Source organism: Lissotriton helveticus, chromosome 8, assembly GCF_964261635.1.
Source record: "Lissotriton helveticus chromosome 8, aLisHel1.1, whole genome shotgun sequence".
NCBI lineage: Eukaryota > Metazoa > Chordata > Amphibia > Caudata > Salamandridae > Lissotriton > Lissotriton helveticus.
Genome location: NC_136069.1, coordinates 1,042,254,211 through 1,042,273,173, shown reverse-complemented (window position 1 = coordinate 1,042,273,173; position 18,963 = coordinate 1,042,254,211). Strand labels below are relative to the sequence as shown.

At 43.1% G+C, this 18,963-nt stretch overlaps 1 protein-coding gene across 5 annotated transcripts in view; it reads left to right on the top strand.

Moving 5' to 3' along the window:
• The window catches only part of MAP7D2 (MAP7 domain containing 2), a 507,532-nt gene that overhangs the window by 384,016 nt on the left and 104,553 nt on the right, over positions 1-18,963 (top strand). For all 5 annotated transcript variants that reach the window (XM_078657900.1, XM_078657904.1, XM_078657902.1 and 2 more), the window contains 2 exons: positions 8,433-8,637; positions 15,242-15,346. In XM_078657900.1, the coding sequence (XP_078514026.1) occupies positions 8,433-8,637; positions 15,242-15,346 (310 nt within the window). The remainder of the gene's footprint in view (positions 1-8,432; positions 8,638-15,241; positions 15,347-18,963) is intronic.

The window sequence follows — 18,963 nt, the reverse complement described above, 5'->3', positions numbered from 1 at the left end:
GCATGAAAAAGCAATGGTTTGTGGACTTAAGAAATACCAGCATGAAGCTGCGCAATCTCTCAGGTGTAAGGTGTGGCAAGTGACCGAGTGCTGCTGTAGAGTGAAGTAGGTCTAAAGTGACAACTCACAGGGCAGAAGAGACAGCTGGCAGCTTAGCGCTCGAAAAGGAAAGCTGAAGAAGAATTTGTAGAGCTGTTTGCAGAGAAAACAATATCTTAATGGTTTCTAATATCGATTAACTTGATCTGGCATTAAACAATCAAAGGCTACGCGTTCTAAAGATAACTCGACCTCTCCCTGTCTCTCTTCCTCCCTCCCTGTCTCTCTTTCTTTCTCTTCTCTCTCTCCCTTCTCTCTCTCCGTTCCCCCGTTCAGATGTTCCTTCCTCTAGTTTCTAATCTCTCTGTTACTCCTCCAGCTCCTCTCCCCTCTCCCTGTCTGTCCTCCTGCAGACCTCCCGACTCCCCTCTCTCTCTCCCTCTCCCTCTCTCTTCCTCCCTCCTCCCTCTCTCTCTCTCTCTCTCTCTCTCTCTCTCTCTCCCTCTCCGTGTCTCTCTTCCTCCCTCCCTGTCTCTCTTTCTTTCTCTTCTCTCTCTCCGTCCCCCCCTTCAGACGCTCCTTCCTCCATCTTCCAGCAGTCACCGGGCTGGAGCAGTCTCTAATCCGCGAGGACAGATTCCTGCCAGGGCGAGGCGCGCCTCCTGCCGAGAGAGCCCCGTAGCCCCTCTCGGAGAAGGGCCATCAACATGTCATTGTCACGGTGGATTACGGGAGCCGTAATGAGGGGATTAGCGGGGCCCTCGAGTTTTCAGGCCGAGGGCCTCTCCTCCTGTGACCTCACCCTGATGATAGCCGTAGAGTGCGCGGGGCCTAAACTGGAGAAAAAAAACCTCACCGGATCCAACACATCAAACGCCCATTTCATGCATCCGGTTTGTATGGAGTGCCCAAGGATGCGTTAAACAATCAAAGGCTACACATTCTAAAGATAACTGCACTCTGGACAACCGCCAAACCGGATGGAAAGGAGACGTTGCTGCTGACTGACTACAAAAACGGCGGATTTCGCGGCCGTTTTTGTAAATATCGCGGCATTTGCACGGATCGGCCGATTTTGCAATTTTTTTGCAAATCGCGATAAGCTGGAGGGTCTGTACAATGGTAACTAATGCTATAGCGACCCTTCAGGCTGATGCTGCCCACGACGTACCCATCTCCAGAGCTGCACAGGTTCATGAACCGCTTTAGTGATCTTAAACGCTTCCTTATTACCAAACCAAAAAATTATCCAAACAATCATGCCAGAAAACTGCTCCATGGTATAATTCAACCTGCCGTGCTGCTTATAGATCTTTAGCGGCTGCGATCAGGAGTAAAGACGGTAGTTTGATTAGAGTGAAAAGGTCGGCCTGTAAGATAGCTCAATCCCAGGCCAAGAGGGACTGGGACGAAGCACACTGGGCGGACCTGCTTAAAGCATGTAGCAGGACAGATATGACTGCTTTCTGGCATTTGGTGAAATGGGGGAGTGGGGAGTCAAGTAAAATTCCAATGAATAATGTGGCGCCTGATCAGTGGTTTCTCCATTACAAAGATCAGTTTGCATGCGGTCCATCAGTTCAAGATACTTTTGTAATGCCGTCTCCTATTCCCGCTATATATATATAACTAAAAAAGAAGTTGAAATGGCTCTCCTCCAGGTTCCGAAAGGCAGGGCTCCCGGGCTAGATTGTATCTCTGCGGACCTGTTTCTATTCAATCTTGATTCCTGGGCACTGTATATTCAACTTTTGTTGAGCGCCATAGCTAAAGGGGCATTATTACCTAGCTCCTGGGCAGGACCAGTAACTATACCGATCAACAAAAAGGGTGATAGTTCGATATCGGGCAATTACAGGCCTATAAGCCTGATTGACTGCATCCAAAAAGTCTCAGCCCGGGTGGTGTTATGTAGAATCCAGGCATGGATGGAGGATATCCTTTCTGATTTGCAAGCGGGGTTACGGCAATGCATCAGCAATGTGGACCAGGTTTTAAAGTTCATTCTTATATATTGGCGCACTGTAACTCTAGGGAGAGGCTCTATTTATGCTGCTTTCGTAGATTTAAAGTCAGCTTTTGACTTTGTCCCACGACCTAAGCGGTGGCACACCCTGCTAAAGCTCCCGGGTCCCTCTCTTCCCTCCACGCAGGTGGCTGCCTCATCGGAGGTCGAGTTTGTGCCGTCCCTTAGCCGCCTCGGCTCCGGCCCAGCCCTGGTCTCCTGCTCTGTGTGGTGTGGAGGAGACCTGTCCGGCGTCGTCTTTTGCGCTGGACGACGATGACATCCTGCCTCACTTTGCGGACCCTACGGCCCTGGACAGGCGTCGGGTCATGGACTCGTCCTCGAACGCCCCCTCTTCCCTGGAGGTTGGGCGTTAGCTGATGTCATTCTCACCGGAGACGGGCCGCAGCGTAGTGGCTTTTCCCCCGACGTCATCAAAGGACGGCTCCTCGCCGTTTCTGCGGCAGCGGTTTTCGCCGGAGGAGCCACAAGTCCCCCACTCCTCGGTACCTCTTTCTCCTTTCCAGACCTGGCCCTTCCTAACTCCGATTGGCTTAGGAGACGGCTGCCTTAGTGTGCAGCCGTCACCTACGGAGGCGGGTGCGGCCTTAGCTCGCGCTGTTTCCACGACTGTGGGTATTTTGCGCATGGATGATCCGGCTGCACATTTTTCATCTTCTGGAAGTTCTCCACCAGGGCTCTGGTGGGAGGGAGCCGCTGCTTCCCTTTGAGGGTTCGCTCCATTCTTCTCTGACTGGGACTTGGGAGCGCCCCACCACGGGTGATCCGGTGCCCCAACACCTTCTGCAACGGCACCTTCCAGCACCGCGTGACCCAGTGTGTCTTTCCCTCCACCCCTCTGCCTCGATTCCCCTTTTGCAGACTGCCTTTTCATCTCTGCCACCGCTGTTGTCTCCACCATCACGGAGGCCCGCTGGCTGGACTCTTGGGGGCGCAATATGTTCGCTTCAACCAGTGGTTGAAGCAAACATATTGCGCCCCCTGTGGGCCCTTAACACTTTGTGTGTTGGCTAGGGCCACCTCTTGTTTGTGGGACTCGGCGGAGTCCCTTGGATGTGTCGCTTCTCAGGAGGATGCTAGAGTTGATTTTCGGCACCATGCGTTGGATGGACAGAAGCTGGCAGTGTTTATTCTTCGTTCCACTCTGGACATCTCGGAGGTGCTTGGTCGTGCCATGGCTTCTTCTGTTGCCCTTTGCCACCATGCTTGGCTTCGGGACAGTGTGTTCCCGGAAAATGTGCGGGAACGGCTGTTAGATCTTCCCTTGGATGGCACTCTTTTGCTCCATGCCCCGGCAGACTCGGCCATCCGGAGGTTCTTGGCAGGGTGGGCGGTGCTTCGGCCTCCTCCTCCTCCTCCTCCTCCCCCTCAGTGACCTGTGAGTTGATCTGGTCTTTGGGTGCTGTTCTTTCGATGGGGCGGGTCGCCCCAGTTGTGTGATCTGTGTGCTTCATGTACATTCGAGTATTCTTGTTGGGACTGTGGTTCTGTTGGCTGCTGGCTGGCCCTTCTTCACTGTGTGTTTGTTTTGGGTTATCTACACCAGGTTGTCCCTTAGATTAGGCCTTCTGTTTTTTCTCCTTGGCTGCTTGACAAGCCTTCTGTGGGGGGTTTTACCCGCGGCTCTTTCAGTTGTCCTCTGCTGTGGAAGTTTCTTCCTAAGAGGGCTCCCATGTTTTGGGACTTAACATACCCTTATAACATAATTCTTAGAAATTGAAGGTAGCCAGGGTTCAATCATGATTCCTGAGGGGAAGGAGAAATAATATAGGACTCCAATTAACACAGTGTGAAATTCATTAGGGATTTGACTTGAGCAATGAAAAGGGCGTGTTCTGCGTTTTCCGGATTATATAGCTTACTATATAAAGAAAGGGATACATTGAATTTAGACTTGGGGACAGATATTAAGCGAAGAATTACAAAAACACTTATTGGTCTCACAATTCATGCTGAAGTGTTGCATGTTAATTCCCAACTCTTAAAATACAAAGCAATTGAGCAAGATAGGATTTCTGCACAGCTCTTTAAAACATTAGATACACTGTCAGCTCTATACTTGTCACAAGTGTTTCAGGTCGTGGGAACTGAAAGTACTATACCCCATATATGGAAGCATTGAAGTTATTCAAGAGATAAATATAGATAAAAAAATATAAGCCTAAATCTTTTCTTGACATCAATAGGAACATTTTCATCATGAATCAGGCAAATTGCCTTTTCCCTCTATCATCGGATTTACAGTTGAAGAACATCATTGTAGTAAGTAGAGAGGGATGTGGTGCACTATAATCATTCCAATGTACCCATTCCTTGTATGGCCATGCTCAATTTACTAACAATCCAGTCTATTTTTCTTAAAATACACATTTCTGATCCATTATGGTTTTCCTGCATTATTTGAGTGATCAATACTCAACAGCCAGTGGCTTGATTATTCCTCAATTAGACAGTAAAAACTCCCCTTTAGGTCCAGAATGAAACTAGGCAAGCTTACTCCCTCTCTGTTTGCTTTAGAGTTGTCACTATTTCGCTACATTATCCACAAAATGGAAATAGTTCTCCCTGTTTAGTATTTGCTGAAGACATATGTATTTTTTTCTTTAAAGTGGAATAAGGAACTGGGTCATTTTTAGTGATGCCTTGCACTTGGAAATATTCAGGCTACAAGGTTAATCAAGACATAACTCAAACTATGGTATGAACATAATTGCTTTGTTTTCTTAAGGATTTATTTTCTACTGTAGTATAGAACATCTTAAAATCTACCACTAGCTACTGCTATGAAGCCTATGTCCTTTTTTTCATAAGATGGCAATTGAAATGGCACCGACAGATCTTCTTAAAATGATTATTCGCCCCACTTTTATTACTTCATAGATTGGCTCTGCATATCTTGAAATATTTAGCTGTTGAGTTTGACTTTGGTAAGAAAAGTTTAAACAAAGTAGTCTGATGATGGTAAATTACTATAGCCCAAACCCAGGGCACCAAGGTCTCTATTAATGTAAAGTAATCACAGTCTAGCAAGGCAAACCCTTCTCAAAACTCCTAAAATGCTTTAGTGTACTTGAGGACAGGAAACCTCAAGGCATATCTCTTGAGTGTTCCCTCTTTACAAACAAGCATTGCCAAAGCCAATATGTCTCGCCTATATGAGATCTATCGGCTTTGTCAATGTTTTTTTTTAGTCATGTTGCCCAGCAGTTTGGCAACTGGGCTACACGGCTGAAGCGTTTTGATGGGGTCAACGCCAGCTGTGTCATCGTGTTGTGTTTTCTTTTTTTTTTTTATCTTTCAGCCATGTTGCTCAGTGACCAACCTGCTATGCAGTTTGGCTTAAAAACATTGACAAAGCCAATAGACTTCATATAGTCGAGATATAGAAGCTTTGCCAATGCCTGTTTCTGGGTACTGTTGCCTTGCTCGCCGTGCAGGTCTTTTGATCACTCATAATGTCAGCCATTTAAATAACACTAACCAAACTATCTGTTCGCGGTGTTCAATCAATCAATCAATCAGGTCATTTGTAGAGCGCACTACTCACCCGTAGGGTCTCAAGGCGCTGGGAGGGGGGGGGGGGTGCCGCTACTGCTCGAACAGCCAAGTCTTGAGCTTCTTCCTGAAGGAGAGGTGGTCTTGGGTCAGGCGCAGATTGGTCGGAAGTGAGTTCCAGGTCTTGGCGGCCAGGTAGGAGAAGGATCTTCCTCCTGTTGTCGCTCTTCGGATGCGGGGGACGGCGGCGAGGGCGTGGTTGGTTGATCTGAGGAGGCGCTTGGGAGTGTAGAAGTTGATCCGGTTGTTGAGGTAGCTCGGGCCTTGGTCGTGTAGGGCTTTGTGCGCGTGGGTGAGGAGCCGGAAGGTGATTCTCTTGTTGACCGGGAGCCAGTGCAGATCTCTCAGGTGTCCGGAGATGTGGCTGCGACGGGGGATGTCGAGGATGAGTCTCGCCGAGGCGTTCTGGATCCGCTGGAGTCTCTTCTGGAGTTTGGCGGTGGTTCCGGCGTAGAGGGCGTTGCCGTAGTCCAGTCGGCTGGTGACGAGGGCCTGGGTGACCGTCTTCCTCGTCTCGGTGGGGATCCACCGGAAGATCTTACGTAGCATGCGCAGGATGTTGAAGCATGACGAGGAGACGGCGTTGACTTGTCTGGTCATGGAGAGGGAGGAGTCCAGTATGAAGCCCAGGTTGCGTGCGTTCATAACTCGATATGGTCATTTAGGAAAAAAGAACAGCTGAGTCGACATGCAACATTTAAAACCAATGACACATAGAGCATTCTGACATCTCTACAGCACGTGTATAAACCCAGAAAACTCTTATCGATTAATACCGCCATTACACAAATGATACAAAAACATTGAATTAGACTGCGTAAATAAGGAACCCACTGAACTAACCTGCCTTTCATTGATGTTCTTACCCCATTCAATGTGCTCGTTTTAGCAACACCCTGTGAAATAAGATGAGCTGAAACAGCCCAACAGAAAATGTTACACCAATGAGCTGCATGTTGCGCACACATCTCTGTAGCAGTTGTATTAACCCTCTGGGCTATCCTACTGGCATATATCTCTTGAACACCAATGATGACTGAGACATTAATGCCAAGTTACTTCCGGTCTGAAATAATGCGCGTCTGGTCTCCCCTCTGGAGCAATCCTCCATGTTTGTTACAGAAACCATGACCTCTTGTAATTCATGAAACCTCCAGCGCAATCAGAAGACATTTCTGCCGGTTGAATAAGGATAGCCCTGATTCACGAACCCTGTTACTGCCTCACATTCCTAGCATCTGGAAATCCACGTGAGATAACACCTTGGTTTCCCGACCGGCCTACTCTGCGCATGTGAACTTTGCGGGGGTGGTTTGGAACAATGAGAACTCTGCACCCCGCTGCAAATTGGAATAACCCGTTCAGGCCAACATGCAGTGTTGTTGTAAATAGGAAGCTTTAGATTAGGTAACAACTTGTGCTAATTACAAACGCCGCTCACTTGATTTCTCTTTGATGATTATAATTATACTTTGGATTGATGTATTGCGGCAAATATGTTCTTCAAAGCAAGGTTATCCAACTCTGTGGTGTTTTGTCAACCATGGGAAACTGACCGGCCTGGTGAATCCGTGTGCAACTGAGGCTGTAATTATCTGTTGAGTATAGGACTTCTGTAGCAAGTGCATGACCACACTGAGCTACTCATCTTACCATAGCAGAAATTTCTTCTGTTTCTGCAAATCACTGGTGATAGTTGTGCCTGGCAGACCAGGCAATGCTCAGCCACAGCAAAACAATAAGGGATGTGCAGTTGCAGGTCGAGAGACAAAAATGCTCTGCCTGATCTTTTTTGAAAGGGAAATAAAAAAGCTGTTGCCCTTCATTTATTGCTGATAATTAAACACAACTCTGGTGGTAACCACAAACACGCATTGCTGAATGGACATGGTAGAATGCAAGCTTTGAAGTGATCGGCTCCGGGCATCACACTCCTACACACAACAGTAGGCTTAGTCAAACAAGACACATTTGTCTTTTAGAAACATAATGCATGACAGAAAAAAAGCTTATTCAAAAGGTTACTGTCCCGTGTGAACAACAAGCAATAACATATGTTCATATTACATGCTCGAGCAGCAGCTGAAGGACACTAATCAAAGAGTTGTTCTTGGTCCATGCTCCCTAAGAAAGAATGGAGGTGAAGCCGCCAGGCGCTGCCCAATTAGGAGGCAGAAAATTAGAGTGACAATGAAGCCTAGTAATGGAAAGCAAAGGGGCGGGCTCTAAGCTCCTTGTTGTATGCAATATCTCTCACAGTGAGAGCGCATGAGCTGCTATGGCAGGCGAAACCTAAAAATGGCCTTGCATTTGTAAGAATGTAGTTGTGTGTCCGACAGATGGCGATGTTATGCAATCCAGAGATGTCTGTTTTTAAACACAGCTCACTGAAGAGGTTGTGGTGAGGCCCATTCACGTGTATGCAGCACATAGTTAAAATATCTTTGTGAGAACGAGAGATGTGTTGAGAATGACAAGACTGCAGTTAAACTAGTCTCTTGTATTGCATCCTATTAGAGGTTTGTAAAATGCAAAATACAACAAATAGTTTCTTGCCCATGAATCCATGCTGCAACTGGGAAATAAGTAAAAGGTGTAACATTTGCAAATAACTCATTCCTTGTATATTTTTAAAAGCTGCTGTAACCCTTTATTAGGCATGTATTGGGTATACTTGGATAAATATTGTTTCAGCTATTTGCTTATATGCTGGTCTTCTAGAGATTTTGGCTTCAAGCACGCCAAAAATAATTAATTCACTACAAGTCCAAGTGTTACCTTGTGTTCACATGCATTGTTTTCCATTTGAAAGGAAAGCGATGGAGGAACAGAAGCAAAAGGCAGAAGAAGAAAAGGCTCGCCAGGAGGAGGAAGCACTAAGGCTGGCAGAGGAAAGAAAGCGAAAGGAAGAGGAAGATAGGATTCGTGCTGAGGAAGAAGCAAGGATAAAAGAAGAAGAGGAAAGGTCCTTTAAGGAAAAGCAAGAAAAGGAACTACAGGCCCAGCTAGAAAAGCAGGTATTCTAGATTGGCGCTCAAAATGGCCAATGCACCCTTTGTTTTACTTCTTTCTTCTTTTGCTTTTTTTGTGTTTATAACACATTTTGGTTAGTGATGTTGCATGGGACCTGTTGCCACAGCTTTTTTAAACAATGGTTGGAATTTTACCCCTACGCTTAGTCTCAGGTATTGACAGACTGCTCTGCTGCCTAAGAAGCTCTTGATGCTTTCTTGACATTATGGTCTTCAAACTGTCATTCGAATATTTGAACTGACTACTTATAGACAGCTACCATGGGCAACCCTGAAAACATTATTGGCATAAATTCCTGGAAGGCACCCTGCAGACGCCTGCTCTGTAGACATGATATGGGATCCACCTCACTCTAGAGCTAGAGGTTTCTACACCCATGGAAGTCATTTAGAGGTTGTCAGTGGCCGCAGTGTCTCCTGGCTTCAGGGGCAGCAAAATCAATGCCAAGAACACTATGGTGATGCGCCGTTGTAGGTGTTGATGTTTACCCTCCTTTTCTGCCTATTTTCTATTAAGCTAATATTGCATAAGTATTTAATTCACTATTAGCATAATAAAAAATGTAAACCTCCAGATCTGGAACAGGACCTTCTCTGGTAGCTGTGGTAAGTAAAATTAAATGTTTTTAAATGTATGTTGTGTTGAGTGAAAGTGAGTGACGTAGTGAGAATGACTGAAGTTGAGGGGCAGATTTATCAAGACTTATGTGCTAGTGCAAAGTTACGCAAAGTGATGTAGACAGATGCAAAGTCTTGATAAGCTATTTACTTCCCAGTGCAATTTCTTTTTCCACTGAAAAGTTGTGGTAGAGTGGCACAAATATTGATTTGTGCTGCTTTGCGCTACTTTGCATCACGGGGCCTGCCTTGAGTACAATATGTGCATTTCCAGGCTACAACCTGGGTTTATTTATGCAACACTCTATCTACAAAAAATGTTAGACAGGACTTTGCACCAAAAAATACCACCTTGAGGCAGGCATTAAGTTGGAGTAAACTTTTCATGTCTTCTAACTTTTTACACATTTGCATGTGTGCTGCACTATATAACCGACATGACTGTGTGTGAAAAATTTCAAAGTTTGCCTAACCATGGTATTCTATACTGGAAGGTTACACTTCAATTACAAAACCTATGCAAGACATGGTGAGGAAGCTGCAGTCGGGAGTAAAAGAATAGGAGGACATACATTTTGGCTGTACATAATAAGTACCTCACCCTGTCCAAAGCAGGAGGATCACGATTATGGATGGATGGAGGATACAGTCTACAACCCAGACCACACACTCAAGTTCCAAAATCAAGAGATCTCCTTTTAGATGATCATATAATGTTATTACTTTACAGACTCACGAAGAGTCATCCCCTGACCATTCATGAGGTGTAATGTTTGCGAGTGTGCATGTAGTTTGCTCAATAGGTGTACCATATAAAGGATCTTACAGGTCACTCATCAAATACTTCACCATAATTATCATTACCCCACAAAGTGATGGTATTATTTCAGTTGAGTTATTTTGTCTTGTGGCCTTATTCGCAGACAACTTCAGCAGCTAACTTTACATTTATTCAATCACCTTCCAAGGGCACAAGTACTTTCCTCCATTGCTTAATTTGTGAAAAAATAAGTGCTAGAGCTCTCGTCAGGAGGCAGCCTGCATCAGCCTGTTGCTCCATTGAGTGCCGCCCATAACAGAACTAACTACTAACCATGAAACCCTACAAGCGGGGAGAGGATGTGGCTTAACGACCAGAGATGCCGACTTTAGGGCTGGGGGAACCAGGTTCGAGTCTCGGCATAGGCTCAACAACCTGTGATTCTGGGCACATCACTTTATCTCCCTGTACCTACAAAAAATTAATGCGTCCATAACTGATTCTCATGAATAGCCTCTAATACCTTTCGGTTGAGTTTGCGGTATAAGTGCGGGTGTTGACGATTAAGGGGCAGATTATGATGGAGGATGCCACCGCCGGCCCGGAGTATGCAGAAAATCCTCTGCGTAGCCTCACAAGACCCACCGCCTTATTAGGATGGCGGTGGGTCTAGAAATCTGTCCGCAGCCTTTCCGCCGCGGTCGACCTTCCGACCGCGGCGGAAAAGCTTTAACATGGCTGGCGGTGTCTATCAGACACCGCCAGCCATATTAGCATGGTGTAAGATATATGCTTTTCCGCGGCGGCTTTTCCGCCGTGGAAAAGCATACGGACCTTCACTTCGGGGGCCCGTTGCGGGCCCCCTGGGTGAAGGGGGGGTGGGGGATGCACATGCGGGGTACCTATGGTACCCCCCTGCATTTGCGTGAACAAAGCAGCAGGCACCGCGCGGCAGCACCCGCCGCAATGTTAAAAATACAGGATGTGACCGCCAGGGTGGCGGTCACATCCTAATTTGCACGGAGGGACCGCCACTGCCCCTGCGGACGGTCCCTCCTACTCTATGGTGGCGGACGGACTCAGGTCCGTCCGCCATCATAATCGGCCCCTAAGTGCAGGTACCGAGCACCAGAAACCACCGGCTCAAATCAATTACTGCTTTTCCTCTCATTAGCAGCACTGGTGCATACATGTGATCACTTAAAGTGTTTTCAGCACACCAAATGTGACCTTGTAGAGCAGGCTGCACTGTGGCATTAAAACATCATCTGCTTACTGATACTAATAATAGAAACTCCATCCATAAGTCTCTTTAATAGCATGCAAATTAAGGATGAGTTTCAATTCATAGTAGCCATTGCAATGGTTACATTTCACTGTAGCTGCCTTACGTCCGGAACCTACTTGTGCTTGCGCGCAACAGACTGAGTAATTTTCTTTCAAATACTGTGGATTCCTTTCCCCTCTACTTATATAATATATGCAGAACATCCTTAGATAGGTAATAGAACCAAGAACAACGTAAGGGCAAAATACATGAAGATCTTTATTGGCATCCAGTGCTGAATTAAAAGGCATTCACATAGTTCTGGTTAAAGCCATGTACATATTTCTTCCAATAACTTCCCAAAGCACCTATTGAAGCATATTGTCTTGGAAGAGTCATACGCATTAACGGAAATCTTCAGAACTAAACTAAATTGGTATTCCTGAAGGGAATGTGGTGTATTTGTTTAAGTGGAATTAAAATCCAAATCCTTACATACTGGGTAAAGCCAGGCTTTATTTTTTTCCTCGCTTCCTTTCCAGAAATCTATGCTGATCTAATATGGAAAAGGATCCCTTCCTTCTGAAGGAATGCATTGGCAAACCACTAGCTGGTGGGTCTCACTGAAGCACTGCCTTTTAGTCCACCTGTTCATCTAATAATATGTGTTTTCAGGTTTGGGACTATAAGCAAGCACAGGTGAGAGCTCCTGATTTACCTCCAGCAGTCACTAATATCCCGTCTCGTGGTAAATACTTGATGTCTTCCAGTGGGAGGTTATATGGAATCCAAATGAATACCCTAGTGAATGATGAGGAAGATATATGCTTAAAAGTGGTCAGTTTGTCTCTGGAGGCAGAAGTATCCTGCAACTTCATTGTGGAACATTTAAGGTGAAGGTGGTAGTCCTTGCTTAGCCCCTTCGCTGCTTCTGTCGGCCAACAGCCGTCACGAGCACTGCCTCCGTAGTGCTGCGCACATCTGTTGGCTGCATTTGAAATGATAACTAGTGTTCCATTGACTCCGTACCCAATTGGAAGATTGTTGAATAGGATGGTGTTTAAGGAAATCTTGTACATGTTTTAAGGTACTTGCTCTTATGCATTTAAATCTTCATGTATACCTCAGAGCAGCCTTTTGATCCTGTTCAGCTCTTCTGTGGAATTACAGAAGAAAACGAATGGGTATCTCACTCAGTCCAGCCCTGCCCCAAAGAAATCAGTCTGCCCTAAACAGCTGGAGCATTTCTACTGTTTGTGATAACACAGCCTTGTTTCTGCCTTGTTGGAAGGTCGTCACTGAGATGAGGTTTGTCTCTAAACACAGTGAGCAAGAGGTCCATCTGGGGTGATGCCCACCCCACACAGGAAGGCTCAAAGATGGTTCTTTGACACACTTATTTTCAATCTTCATACCTGGGACAGGTTTGACAAGTTAAACGTGATGAAGTGGATTGTGTTGTGGTATTTCTAGATACAAGTGAAGCCTGATTACAGTATGGTTCCTTGCATTTATCTCTCAATGATAAATCACTATGGGCTAGATGTAGGTAATTCCGATTTACCTACTCCTAAATACCGAATTTTACCGATTCGGTATTTAAGAGTAGGTAAATAGGAAGGAGGCAGATGTAGGTAATTTTAAATTCAGAATTACCGAATCTGTAACATTCAGTATTTACCGATTCTGTAAATACAGAATCGGTATTTCCCATTGATTCCTATGGGCTTTGAAGCCCATAGGAATCAATGGGAAATACCGATTCTGTATTTACAGAATCAGTAAATACCGAATCCTGCAAGGGTGCAGGGGGTGTCACTTTGACACCCTCTAGCACCCCAAGTACAGGCTTGTGTGACATGTGGCACACATACATGCCCTATGGGCATGTCTGTGTGTCACATTGCACAGGTGTGCATGCACAGATGTGCATGCACACATGAATTCGGTATTTTACCACACAATAGGATTGTGTGGTAAAATACCGACTCTTAAGGGCCTGTGGCACTGTAAACTGTGCCACCTACATTTGGAATTACAGAATCTGTATATTTACCGATTCGGTAATTTACCAAATCGGTAAATATACGGATTCTGTAATTTTCAGCCCCCTACATCTGAAAACCCTAATACCAGTCGGAAACGGCCGAAATCGGCCGTTTACGACCGGTATTAGGGCTCCTACATCTGGCCCTTTGAGTTTAGTTATTGGGAAACAGTTTCAGAGTGATCAAACCTGAGTTTCTTTTTTTTTTTTGTATTAACGTTTCTATAATCTCAGGGCTTTTAATTGTTGAATTACTTGGTAAATCTCAGAATTGTGTTTCTGTTTATTCTGATTATGGAGGTGTCCCATATTTTCCTCTCCTAACACTAGCCTACTATGTTATCATTTTACCTTTCCCATAAACCTAATTCATTTTGCACTGTTCTTTATTTTGTTGCCACTTTTTCTTTAAAGTTAGCTATTCCTTAATACTTAAATTGACCCTGTGCATAACTATTTCCTCTAACCTTTAATAGTACCTGCCTTTATCCTACTGGATTATTTTCATCTGATGTTTTTGATGTCCCAGTTTAATGTACGAAAGTTGTTTTGTATCCTGCATTAATACAACTGAGAAATCCCTATCAGCAGGAGGAAGAGGTGTGGCGCCGCGGCCAGGGCGACTGACGCTGGAATCTGGGGATCACGGTTCGATCCCCGGCTCCGGCGGCAGGTTAGCCCAGCACCATGTGACTCTGGGCAATAGCTTGCTTAATCTTCCCGACGGCCCCCAGCGCCTAGAGACCCTAACGGGTGATTGTGCGCTTTACAAATGTGGATTATTATTATTATTATAATCAAAAAGCATGCAACTCTTTAAACAAATATATTATTCCACAGTGTATAGCATATATAGAGAGTGAATAGTCTTTAATGGTACCGCTGATATACATGATGCTTTAATGCCTTTGGGTGGCAACGGGATTTTTTAAAAATGAGGCGTGGTTTGTCATTACAACACAGGGACACAAAAGGTAATTAATTTAAACCACACCTTAAAACCAGGTATCTAGTGCTGTGAACATCTTCCTGTATAGGGAAGCACGTATAAATGAATGTTGAGATGTACAATTCAGTAGATTGTACATCCTAGAGCACAAAGGGTGATCTTATTGAAATTTCTTATATTCTCAGTGAATGCAGATGAAGTGAGTTTAGTCATTTTGACAGTCCTGTAGTGCGGTTCTGCTCAGTGCATTCCTGTTGCCTCAGTACCATCACATCGACTGACCACTGCATCGACCATGACGCTTACCTCATTGTTATATTACCTTGACTTCATTGTTGCACTCAAATTACCTAGACTGGATTTAAAATAGTAACTCTGCCCCAGTTGATGTAGTATCCTGGCCAGTGTAATGGTATGGTCAGTGTAGTAGGGTAAAGGTGAAAGGGTTGTGATGTACATCCACCGTGGTGTAAGCTGTAGAAATTCTTTTAGTCCAGAATGTGTCATCACAGCAAGGCTTTCTTCTAGGCTTCAGTATGGTCTGTGCTACTTTACTCCGGCTATAAAAGACTTTGACTCACGCGAAGACTCCGGTTTGTAGGATATTAAAATAAATGTGTAGTAAAATACAAGATCTTTACAAACCGCAACCAAGAAAGTAAAACTTAGAATATTCTACATATTAAGTGGGTTGAATGGTACTATAATACTATAATACTATACTATACTATAATAATACATTGATTTTTAATGCTGCATTGTGGTGGTCCTTTCCCTTGGATGATGTTATAAAATCTTTATCTATTACCAGAAAATCAACTACAGTAATGGCCTGTGCACCACATCTTCAGTAGACTTTACTTATCATTCTCAAAATGAAGCATTCTATAAAATGTTTTAAAAGAGGCAGCCTTCAAGTTTGTTTCTCTCTGTTCTTTTTTTTCTTAGAAGGAAGAGGCTGAAGCAAAAGCCAAAGAATCCGCAGAAATCCTACGGTTGGAAAGAGAACAGATCATACAACAGATTGAACAAGAGCGATTGGAGAGAAAGAAGGTACGAAAAAGATTAAAATGTTATCAGTCAACAGTTCACGTTGCATTTTTTCATATAAAGAAAGCATTGATTGATCGTCAAACAGAGAGCCCTCCACGTACTTGGAGCGGGGATAGCCACACAATAGCTGGAGAAAAAAAGAAGTCTTTAGATCACCACTTCTGAGTGTTGCAGGTTCAGCTCCAATTACAACTATATTGCTCTCAGTGAAATGCACAGGGTTACCAAAAAATATTTTGGCATCCATTCACAGTTTAAAGTGCCACTCCAAAACTATTCTCACTGTAAGTGAAAAAAGAATATTTGTATCCATTTGTAAATTATGGTAATGTTCTCTGGTTAAAATGATAAAAAAGAAAAGTGATGGAATATGTGGTTCATTACAACAGTAGACTAAAAAGAAATTGAAATTCCCATTTTCTCTTTCTTTCTAAGCTTGAGTCTCCCTTCTGCATAGCTTCCTCAAGGCCTGATTTTTGGACACACTAATAAGGACAATGTCATTTTTTTTCTTCTTAAATAATTTGTATTGAATATTAAACAGGTACCAGGAACACAGTCAACATAAGGAATGAAATAATATGGCAAAATATACAATACATGGAGGCAATAATACACAATATAGAAAAAAGATGATAAAATACAACCTTATGTAACAGTTATAAGTAGAGTAGATTACGATACCTTACAAATCGATAATTATCTAGATAATTTTAGTGTAATAATAAGAAAGGAGAGAGAGGTAAGAAGGAAGAAATAAGATAAAAGAATAAAGAGGAAAGGGAGGGAGAAAAAATAGCAGGTAAGACTTAGTGTAGATGAGTGTGCAGATAAAAAAGTAGTAAAAGGTAACCAAAATAAATCAGACTTAATTCTCTGAGCTACAGATGAAGATGAAACACTGAAAATACTACTTTAGTTACAAATAAGGTTCCAACATGTTAACATGCATATTTTGGAATTGTCTTTCCAAAAGGTAAAAATAACTTTAAATGCAAGAGCAATAAAAAGATCAAAAAAGTTTCGGCTTTAGCACGGTATCATGAGAATCAAACGACATGGACCCAAGAAAAACATTTTAAAATGATAAGGGACTATAGAGAAGAAAAAAGTTGGAACATTTGGTCCATATGGATTTCCAACATTTTGGGACATTGGGACAGTGGAAAATCAAGTGAGATAGTGTACCATTGGTGGAAAGGCATGTCCAGCACTGCGGAGAAGAAGATGGGTTAATTTTTGGGCACAAATACTGGTGTTCTAACAACTCTCTTGTAAAGAAAAAATAAAGATAGAGTGATATTAGCAGTTCTAGCGGTGGAACAAAGTTTATGCCATAATTAGTCCCATTTTTGAGGAGAAAGGATGATGGACAGATCAAGTTTCCAAGCTAGTTCAATGGGGGATTTAGTTTTTCAAAGATAGGAGTAGAAAGAAGTTTATATATAAATGACACTTTGGGATTAGAGTCAGAGAGCTATTGTGTAGATGAGTTTAGGGAATAAATGGAATAACGCTAATAGAAAGGTTTTTAGATTAAAGAAATGATTGGAGTGTCTGTGATAATTGAGAGTATTGAGATAAACAAGAAGAGGGTAGGTCGTAAAGGTCTTGTAGTTTAATAAGAGGCAAAACAGAGTTATGGGATACAAGTTGGTGAATATATAAAATATTCTTCTCTTTCCAGTGTTTGAAGTACAATGATGTATGATAAAACCTAATACATTTGTTGTACCAAATAGAGGAGGCACGGAAGGCCTGGTGAAAGTTGGATCCATCCATAAACAAAGAGTGTAACAATTATTGGAATATTTTTAAGATAGGATATTTAGATATGAATGTGCAATTAGACATAAAACAGATGTTGTGGAAAGAAAATTATGTAATAGAGAACGTTAAAAAATTATCCAAATTGGTATCGGAGCATCATGGTAGTGTCTATTTAATGCATATGCTTGTCTAATTAGAAAGGCAGTGTGATATAGCTTAAAATTAGGAAAATGGAACACCCCCTTCATTCTTAGGTTTGATTAATTTAGTTGAAGCAATACGGGCAGGTTTATTGTTCCAAAGAAAGTTAATACAGATAGAATTAATTTGGTTAAAATAGTAATTGTGAATTTTAAAGGGTAACATAGATAGTAGAAACAGAATAGGCGGTGCAAACATAATTTTAATGGTATCCAATCTGCCCCACCAGGACAAATGTAGGGGAGACCATGAGGAAAGTACATTTTGAAGCTTGATTTTCATAGCTGCAAAATTATGGGTAAGTGTTTGGTTAATGGTAGGGGAAAACCATACACCAAGATATTACATTTTTGATGGACATCATTTAAAGTTGGTTTTGGAAAACATGAATTGATAGCATAGATAATTTAGAGGTTGAATTTCAGATTTAGAGAAATATTATTTGTATCCAGATACCTTAGAATATAAGTCAATCTCCTGTAGAAAAGTGGGTAAGGATGTTAGGGGTTTCGAAAGGTAAATTAGGATATAATCTGCATAGGCAGACATTTTAATGTCATGGGAATTATTAATAAAACCAGTTCTTAAAGGAGTATGGCTTAAGCTCTTAAGGAAGGGTTCAAGACATAAAAGAAATAAAAGAGGAGAGCAGGAACAGCCTTGCTGTGTGCCTCTGTGTAAATTAAAATCTATATATATAAAAACGAATGTATGTCTGGCTCTCTGTTTGTCCTTTATGCATTACTACACCATTCATCCGATCGCCATGAAACTTTGGGATGTTGTTGAGTACACTCCTGCGAAGGTTTCTGGCATAACATTTTTTTTTAATATCGGGCCCCCCAGGGCCCTCATCTTTCGAATACTGATGTACGCACCAGACGAAAAAACAACAAATCGTGTATGCACAATCACTCGAATAAATAAATAGAATTAAAACACCATTCATCCGATCGCCATGAAACTTTGGGAAGTTGGTGAGTACACTCCAGCGAAGGTTTCTGGCATAAACATTTTTTAAATATCGGCCCCCCAGGGCCCTCATAATCTTTCGAATACTGATGTACGCACAAGACGGAAAAACAAAAAATCGGCATGAAACTTTGGAAGTTGTTGAGAACACTCCCGCGAAGGTTTCTGGCATAAACGTTTTTTAAATATCGGCCCCCCAGGGCCCTCATAATCTTTCGAATACTGATGTACGCACCAGACGGAAAAACAAAAAATCGTGTATCCACAAGCACTCGAATAAATAAACAGAATTAAAACACCATTCATCCGATCGCCATGAAACTTTGGGAAGTTGTTGAGTACACTCCCGCGAAGGTTTCTGGCATAAATTTCTTTTAAATATCGGCCCCCCAGGGCCCTCATATTCTTTCGAATACTGATGTACGCACCAGACGGAAAAACAAAAAATCGTGTATCCACAAGCACTCGAATAAATAAATAGAATTAAAACACCATTCATCCGATCGCCATGAAACTTTGGGAAGTTGTTGAGTACACTCCCGCAAAGGTTTCTGGCATAAATTTCTTTTAAATATCGGCGCCCCCGTCTCCCTGTTAGATGCCCGTTGCAAGTGACGGTACACTCGTTCAAATACCTTGGGGTACACATCACAACCGACCCAGGAATCTTTTAC